This window comes from Erythrolamprus reginae, chromosome 2 (assembly GCF_031021105.1).
Source record: "Erythrolamprus reginae isolate rEryReg1 chromosome 2, rEryReg1.hap1, whole genome shotgun sequence".
Classification (NCBI taxonomy): domain Eukaryota; kingdom Metazoa; phylum Chordata; class Lepidosauria; order Squamata; family Dipsadidae; genus Erythrolamprus; species Erythrolamprus reginae.
The window spans coordinates 43985881-43995239 of NC_091951.1; the positions used below are offsets into that span (position 1 = coordinate 43985881).

At 44.2% G+C, this 9359-nt stretch overlaps 1 protein-coding gene across 3 annotated transcripts in view; it reads left to right on the plus strand.

Moving 5' to 3' along the window:
- Window positions 1-9048, plus strand: part of MTMR14 (myotubularin related protein 14) — a 148129-nt gene extending 139081 nt beyond the window's left edge. For all 3 annotated transcript variants that reach the window (XR_011557915.1, XM_070738007.1, XM_070738006.1), the window contains one exon: window positions 8568-9048. Coding sequence is in view for 2 of the 3 variants with exons in the window: in XM_070738007.1 (XP_070594108.1) it covers window positions 8568-8745 (178 nt within the window). In the remaining variant the exon portion in view is untranslated. The remainder of the gene's footprint in view (window positions 1-8567) is intronic.
- The last annotated feature ends 311 nt before the right edge of the window (window positions 9049-9359 follow it).

Here is a 9359-nt window from a genome sequence, read left to right on the forward strand (position 1 = left end):
CAGGAAATGGGGGAGCAGGGGAGATCACGTGTGCATGCGCGGGGGTTGGGGCAGCATGGAGGGATCATGAGTACATGCGCGGGGTTGTGGTGCATGGGGGCATTGAATTATGGGTGTGGGCACGCGATAGCACACATGCTTATGGCACCCAAGGAAAAAAAGGTTTGGCATCAGTGCCCTACACTATCTGGAGTGATGGACTCAGCACAGGAATTAGAGGTGTAGTTTTATCTGGGAGAAAAAAACCATCTACTGTATCTTTGGGCTTCTCAGAAGACTGTTTTCTTAAAATAATATTTTTATTAGTTTTTAAAATGTTTACACACACAGACTGCACATCATACAAACATAAAACAGTGCCCTGTGAAGATGCACCCACCATCTAACAACATACATTCCCCACCACCAATTGGAGGGTCTGTATAAACATCCTTAACATTCTTCTAAGCTAGGATCTGCATTACACTTACATATCAAAGAGTGATTCTAATTTATTCTTTATGGCTAGATCACAAATTCTGCTTGTCATATAACCTCTCACCATGTCCCATCATTCCATCAGTGTCTTCAATTTGTTTTCCTTGTACATATTCATCCTTACCTCCATAATTTCAAAGTGAATGTGGTCCACCATGTACCGATACCAATTCTGTATCGTCCATTTTGCTGCTTCTTTCCAACCCAGTACAATTACTGCTTGAGCTCTTTCCAATGCTGCTACTTTTTATTTCTCTAAATTCTCTTAAATCTCCCTTTTTTTACTAGTACTGCCATTTCTTTTGTGATTGTCCAGTTAATATTTAACGTCCTGTTCATTTCATCTTGCACTTCTTTCCAAAATTTCTGTACTACTGAACACTCCCAGAACATAAGCATTAAAACTCCTCTCTCTTGGCATCTATGCCAACAGGTGCCCTTCCCCTTCTTCTGAAAATATGCAAGTTGTGTTGGTGTATGGCAGTGTTTTTCAACCAGTGTGCCGTGGCACACTAGTGTGCCGCGAGACATGGTCAGGTGTGCCGCGAAGCTCAGAGAGAGAAAGAAAACAAGAGAAAGAAAGAGAAAGAAAGAGCAAGAGAGAGAAAGAAAACAAGAGAGAAAGCAAGCAAGAGAGAGAAAGAAAGCAAGAGAGAAAGAGAGAGAGAAAGAGAGAAAGAAAGCAAGAGAGAGAAAGAGAGAGAAAGAGAGAGACATACAGGAAAGTAGGGAGGGAGAGAGAAAGAGCAAAAAAAAGGAAAGAAGGAAGAGAGAAAGAAAGAGGGATGGAGAGAGAGAGAAAAAAGAGGGAGAGAAAGAGGGAGAGAGAAATAGAGCAAAAGGGAGGAAGAGAGAGAATTTTTTGTCCAAACTTTTTTTAGGCCCCCCCCCCCCCAATGTGCCCCATGGTTTTGTAAATGTAAAAAATGTGCCGAGGCTCAAAAAAGGTTGAAAATCACTGGTGTATGGTACCACTTATGTAAAACTTTCCTTCTCATTTCTCTAACTCTTGTATTCTTTATTTTCTGTATATTTTCCAACTGTTTTTGAGAAAGGATTTTGAGAACCCACCAGCACCAGCCTATGTTTAATCATGTTGGTTAGTTGGCTGACAGGTGTATCTCCAAGCATATCTTGAAAGGAAAAGACGGCAGCTTTATGAAAGCCAAACAGTGGGGTGGAAAAGAGAAGCAAATTCTGTAGCATTTGAAGTTTTGCGGTGAATGTCCGATTACAAATCAGTTTCATTACAAGTTCTGAGAAGCCTGGAAGGAAGAAATGTGCTTGGAAACCAGATGCTGTATTTAGTGCGAATAAGTGAAATGGTTTTATTCGGTGGTGGTGGGTGGGTGGGTGGGTGGGAGAGAAAAACATCTGGGGGTGAGAAGATCATGGTTTCTATTGATTTATTAAATCGATACCCTGCCTCTACCGGATTGGATTCTAGACAGTTTATAATTTGTATTAATGTACAATAATATTATTCTATGTGTGTGTATGTTGGAAGTGATACATTATAAGATATGTTATGTGTGTATTACGTATTTTATAAGAAGAGCCATGCTGAATCAGGCCAAAGCCCATCGAGTCCCCCCCCAAGGGGGGGACATGATCGAAACATTTAAATATATTAAAGGGTTAAATAAGGTCCAGGAGGGAAGTGTTTTTAATAGGAAAGTGAACACAAGAACAAGGGGACACAATCTGAAGTTAGCTGGGGGAAAGATCAAAAGCAGCATGAGAAAATATTATTTTACTGAAAGAGTAGTAGATCCTTGGAACAAACTTCCAGCAGACATGGTTGGTAAATCCACAGTAACTGAATTTAAACATGCCTGGGATAAACATATATCCATCCTAAGATAAAATACAGAAAATAGTATAAGTGCAGACTAGATGGACCATGAGGTCTTTTTCTGCCGTCAGACTTCTATGAGTCCAGCATTCTGTGTCACACAGTGGCCCACCAATTGTCCATGGGGAACTTGAGCAGAAAGAGAAGGCAAAACCCTCCCTTTCCCTTGACCCCCAACAAATGGTACTCAAGGGAACCCTGGCTGCCTCAACCAACATAGAGGTGGCATATGGACATCCGTTTCAGTAACCACCGATACACTTGGCATCCATGAATCTGTCTAATCCTGCCTTGAAGCTATCAAGGCTGACAGCTGTCACAACCTCTTCTGGAAGTGAATTCCACAAACCAACAACCCTCTGGGTGAAGAAATATTTTCCTTGATTTGTCCTCACTTTCTTACCTATGAGCTTTAGGGAGTGCCCCCTCGTCCTAGTATTGTGTGATAGAGAAAATAATTTTTCTCTATCCACCTTTTCTATCCCATGCATGATTTTATACACTTTGATCAAGTCACCCCTTAAACGCCGTCTTTCAAGGCTCCACAGAGGGTTCTCCCTGCCTTTTCCGGTTACAGTTTCAGAGGTTTGTAAGTGGAAAATGGTTCTTGAGAAGAGGCAAACAAATCTTGAACACCCGGTTCTTATCTAGGAAAGTTCGTAAGTAGAGGCGTTCTTAGGCAGAGGTACTGTATTATGCATGAACATGGACATCTGCTCGTAGTGGAAGGCAGTGCAAAGAATTTGGGCTCCTCGGTTGTTACCTGCTGAGCAGGTCCTTGAAATTAGAATAGTGGATTTTGTGATATTTATTTATTTGTTTGTTTATTATTTAGATTTGTATGCTGCCCCTCTCCGCAGAATCGGGGCGGCTCACAGCAAAATAAAACAATTCATGACAAATCTAAATTATAATTTAAAATATTTTAAAATCCCCATTTACTAAAACAAACATACATACAAACATACCATGCATAAATTGCATATGCCCGGGGAAGATGTCTCAGTTCCCCCATGCCTGACGACAAAGGTGGGTTTTAAGGAGCTTACGAAAGGCAAGGAGAGTAGGGGCAGTTCTAATCTCTGGGGGGAGCTGGTTCCAGAGAGTCGGGGCCGCCACAGAGAAGGCTCTTCCCCTGGGGCCCGCCAACCGACATTGTTTAGTTGACGGGACCCGGAGAAGGCCCACTCTGTGGGACCTAATCGGCCGCTGGGATTCGACATGAAATGTACTCAGGTATACCATCTCTGTTTTGAAATGTTTCATCTTGTAACAGGGAGTTCCAGCTGCTAATCCTGCAGTCACGAAGGGGAAGCTGGAAGATAAATTCCTTTTTCTCTCTCTCTCTCTCTCCCTCTCCCCTCCCTCCTGTGTTTGTGAAGCTGTCAGGATAAATAGCAAAGCCCAGTTGGCTGTCATTCTGTTTGGACTTCTGCTTTTGTTTTTTCTTTTTAATCCAAGCCTTCCACCGTTATCCTCTCGCTGCTCTTTCCGGACTCGAAGCTGGTGGCAGTGGGTGGTTTTCTACTGCTTCCATTCAAATTAACAGCGCCGGGTTTCTAGCCTGCGAAACACTGGGGAGATGAAAGGGAATTTTTGATGGGCAGGTTGGTGCCGTACCCTTGGGATGACCTCTTGGGAGGAAGGCCTGGTTTCTCTTTGAGAGTAAGAAGGGAAGAGCAGCGTCTTCAAACACAGTAAAAGATGTTTTCTCTCTCTCTCTCTCTCTCTCTCCCTCCCTCTCTCTCTCTCTCTCTCTCAAGACATTTAAAACAGATGCCTTTGAACTATAATCTCCCTTAGCGTTTCTCTCATCTGGAATGAGTTGCTTGCTTTTCTTTCCCCCCTCCCCGCTTTCCTACCTCCCCTCCCCATTAGTACATAGATCAGGTGGAGAGGAAGCAGGCTGTCCAGGGGAAACCGCCTCTCCTGTGGCTCCTGGCTTTGCACACAATGGCAGGGAGGTGGGGAGGAGAGGGAATAGACTTATGCTCCGAGCTGCCATTGGAAATGCTTGGGCTTCTCCCCTCTCCTCTCTTCCTCCCGCTCTGGAAAGGATGCTCCCAACTCGATCCCGGTGGAGGGAAGGAGTTGTGCGGTGGCTGATGTTTATTTATTTTACTTACTTATTTGTTTGTCAAACATGTACAGCAGTGTTTCCCAAAGTGTGGTATGCATACCCCCAGGGGTACAGGAAGGGTTTGGTGGGGGTACGCGTTCAGAAAACGTTCTGAAATACATCTCGCATCTTTCCAACTTCATATTTATGCGAAGTTGCTTTTTCAGCATTTGTAGACCAGGTTCTTAAGTAGAAAAGTTTGTAAGAAGAAGCAATTTTTCCCATAGGAATCAATGTACATGCAAATAATGTGTGCGATTGGGGGAACCTCAGGAGATTCCTGAGAGGCCCCACAAAGGCTTCTCCCTGCCTTTTCTGGCCCTAGTTTCCTCCCAGGAGATTCCTAGAGAGGCCCCACAAAGGCTTCTCCCTGCCTTTTCTGGCCCTAGTTTCCTCCCAGGAGATTCCTAGAGAGGCCCCACAAAGGCTTCTCCCTGCCTTTTCTGGCCCTAGTTTCCTCCCAGGAGATTCCTAGAGAGGCCCCACAGAGGCTTCTCCCTGCCTTTTCTGGCCCTAGTTTCCTCCCAGGAGATTCCTAGAGAGGCCCCACAGAGGCTTCTCCCCACCTTTTCCGGTTACATTATCGGAGGCTCAGGTTTGTAGGTGGAAAATGGTTCTTGAGAAGAGGCAAAAAAATATCTTTAATACCCGGTTCTTATCTGGAAAAGTTCATAAGTAGAGGCGTTCGTAGGTAGAGGTACCACTGTATTTTGTTGCGAGCGGAAAGGAGTGAAAGACTCTTCTTGTGAAATATCGGAGCTAACAGGCCAGCAGGTTTCATCCCAAAAGTTCTCGGGTGAAAGCTCACCCGGTAGGACGGAGCACGAGCCGCTCTTCCTGTCTCCTGAGCAGCGATCCACCTTAGATGGTGGAGGGAGGGGCAACGGATTTGTTCAGAGGGGGGAGGGCACTGCCTTCCCCCCCACACACACACACCGCTTCCTCTTTTACTCAGCAGCAGGAGAGGGCAGGTGGGATATGAATCCTGCAGGGCTGGCGTGGCAAATTGCAAGGTTGCTGAGCAGTAATTGGTCAAGCACTTGGAATTTCTGGGTTCAGCTTGTTGGCTGTCACATTCTCCTGGACTCCTCGCATATCTGTGATTTTCTTTTTTCTTTTTCTCCTTTTTTTAAAAATTTAAAAAATAAAATTCATTGGACATTTAAAATAAACAAAATTACCAAACATGTTGGGCATTGCTTGAGGTTTTTAGGCTTACATTTCAGCAGTTTACCATTCTTTCTTCTTTATATATTTTATGTCAGTTAAGTGTATTTTATATCAGTTAAGAGTCTGCGGAGAGGGGCGGCATACAACTCTAAATAATAAATAAATAAATAATAAATTTACAATGGTTTGTTCTTATTTAGTTACATAGTTGTCTTATCGCAGAAGCCTAGACTAAATTTATACATGCTGCGGAGAAGGGCGGCATACAAATCTAATAAATTCTTGTTATTATTATTATTGTTGTTGTTGTTGTTACACGATAAAAAGGAAAAAGAAAGAAAGAGGGGGGAAAGAAAAGGAAAGGAAAAAGGGAGGAAGAGTAAAGGAAGAGAAAGGGAAGAAAAAGAAAAGAATGCTATTGGTCAACTATTTCAGTTGACTCACGCCTTTATTTATACAATTAGTAAATTCTTGATTTGTAAATACTGTACACAGTTTCCCCAGAATGAGCTTAGAAATATAGAAACATAGAAGATTGACAGCAGAAAAAGACCTCATGGTCCATCTAGTCTGCCCTTATATTATTTCCTGTATTTTATCTTAGGATGGATATACGTTTATCCCAGGCATGTTTACATTCAGTTACTGTGGATTTATCTACCACGTCTGCTGGAAGTTTGTTCCAAGGATCTACTACTCTTTCAGTCAAATAATATTTTCTCACGCTGCTTCTGATCTTTCCCCCAACTAACCTCAGATTGTGCCCCCTTGTTCTTGGGTTCACTTTCCTATTAAAAACACTTCCCTCCTGAACCTTATTTAACCCTTGAACATATTTAAATGTCTCGAAGCCGCTTTCATTTTTACACTTCCCCGTGTTGCCTTTCACTTGCAGCTTCTTCCTATATCCAAGCATGTAAAACCCAGCGGTGTTGCAGGAGGGGGAGGGTGAAATAGCTCAAGTCAGAGCAATTCAAATGCATCTGAGCACAAAGCGACGATTCTCTTCTCTTCGGACCCCTCTCAATTGGAGTGGTGGCACCGTAGGCAGAACCAAAGAAACAAACCAACAAACTGGACAGTTTTGCTGGAGAATTTCGCCTCCTGCTTTTTGGACCACCGCCTGATCATAAACTCTCATTTAATTATGCATCAAAGTGCATAAAACAAAAGACGGAGGTGCCACCTGCATCCTGGCCATTCTGTGCTTCTTCTTCCCCATCAGAGGTCTAGGAAAGACCTATGAATAGTTAATCATCTCCTGAGTTACATCAGTATCTCTACATTGCAGCTGTACTTTGTGAGCTCGTGTTTTAAGATGGAGCTCTGAACCAGAACCCACCTAACTTCCATTGCAAGGGTTGAGACCAGTAGTGGTATTCACTTATCTTCGCATCTGGTTTGGACGTGGGAGCTCGCGTGTGGGGCTTCTGCGCATGCAGAGAACCTGTCCAGAGTTCTTGTCAAGAATTAGTTCAATCCTAGGTGATATTCCATTATGTTACTATATAAGGCAAAAGAAGCATGTTAAGACAGTAATGAATGCTGAGTCATGGGGTGTAAACTGCAACCTGATTGGGCCAGAGCATTATAAAATGCAAAGCAACTTTACAATGGTTGTTGGCTGTTAATTGTTAGTTGTTGGCTGTTAGTTGCCTGGCTGGAGCAGTTTTGAGCGTGAGTTAATGTATTTATTTTATTTATTTATTCAATTTTTATGCCGCCCTTCTCCTTAGACTCAGGGCGGCTTACAACATGTTAGCAATAGCACTTTTTAACAGAGCCAGCATATTGCCCCCTCAATCTGGGTCCTCATTTTACCCACCTCGGAAGGATGGAAGGCTGAGTCAACCTTGAGCCGGTGATGAGATTTGAACCACTGACCTTCAGATCTACAGTCAGCGTCAGTGGCCTGCAGTACAGCACTCTATCTGCTACTCAATAATTATTGAGTTAGAGCTGTAGTATTGATACGGACAAACCTGGATAGGCTTAGTATCTACATGTAACTAATCTTCACTACATATACAGTGATACCTCGTGATACGAACCCCTCGTGATACGAACCCCTCGTGATACGAACCCCTCGTGATATGAACCCGGGGTTCGGAAATTTTTTGCCTCTTCTTACGAACTTTTTTCGGCTTATGAACCTATCGCAGATCGCAAAATGGCGTTCCACTGGGCGCCGCCGCCCAGCTGTCACCTTTTAAAACAGCCGGGCGCTTCTCGGCGGCCTCTGGAACCGGAACCGGAACTTCCGGGTTCGGCGTTCAGGAGAACGCCGAGAAGCCCCCCCAGCTGTTTCAGAAGGTGACAGCCAGGCGGCGGCGCCCAGCAGAGTGCCATTTTGCATTTTTTTTTCTTTTTGCACGCATTAATCGCTTTTACATTGTTTCCTATGGGAAACAATGTTTCGTCTTACGAACTTTTCACCTTACGAACCTACTTCCGGAACCAATTAAGTTCGTAAGACGAGGTATTACTGTAGTTTGTTCCTGTAAATAAAAGACTAAGACAGAAGATATTTTGATTGCACTGAAGAGTAAAACTGGTTACTACTGTTTTCTACAAAAGTGTCCTCGTTATTTCTCTGCACTGGTTCCTAAATCGCCACATTATATGTCAAGTCCTACTGTGTAGCTCTGTATATCCGGACAGGTCTGCGTTTGCGCAGAGTATCCATGATCACATCCGGGTGGGTGGGTGGGTAGTTTTAACACTGTTAACGGTTCGTCTGAACCAGTACAAACTGGTAGCACTGGTTGAGACCACATTAGGGAGCTTTAGAAAGCCAAAATATCTCATCCGCTCCCATCCACCTGCCCTGTGAAATAATGTAGTAGCACAATGGCCTATGGTCAGCGCATGGGTTTCACGTGAAGTTCTTTTTGACCCCTGCTAAAATTGCCTTGTTACAAACAGCGTTATTATTGTTCTTTACAGGTTGGTGACTCTGACGGAGAGGGAATCCCGGCTTCAGGAAGTGCGCTCAACGTTCTTGTCTACCTACAACAGCACCGTGGGGCTGAAATTGGTCTCGCCGAGCTCCTCGGGAGCCATCGGGGGTCTTCTGGAGCAATTTGCTCGGGGCGTAGGACTCAGAGGAAGCAGTGTCCTTTGACATTTCGTCTGCCTGCCTGTCACACTGAACGGGATGCCGTCTAAATCCCACAAGTGAAGGAACCTCAAAGCCATGTGACCCCCAAGTGCCAGCTCCCGGTCTGCGTCAGAACCCTTGGCACCAGATCACCACCTAAACAGCTGCCAGACATCCAGCTCTTCTGGGTCCATCTGACGGACTGGTTGCAGTCGGTGTTATTTCAAGCTGGGCTGATCTCCACTGAAAACAAGGGGGTCTTTCTCCTCAGTCTTTTAGGACTTGGCAAAGCACTGACAAATCACCAGTAAAATGTGTCAAAACTTCCTTGTTCTGACTCTTGTGTGTGTATATTTACTTCCCCTTTACTTAACGTCCTCTACTGAGTTTGGCTTGGAATGGCTCTGAAGATTTTTAAAAAAGCTACTTAAAATGTGAGGTTTTTGGGGTAAACAAAGAAGTTGCTAATATGGAGGTTCAGGGCAGGGGTGGTATGCTCCAGGTTCGCTTGTGCCTGTCAGTCATCAGACAGCCGGTCACAAAGAGAGCACAGGGCTCCGCCCAGACGCCACCATTTGGGTTCTTTTACCCTCTGTGCAGGCACAGAACCCAAATTTATGTATTTATTATTTGGATTT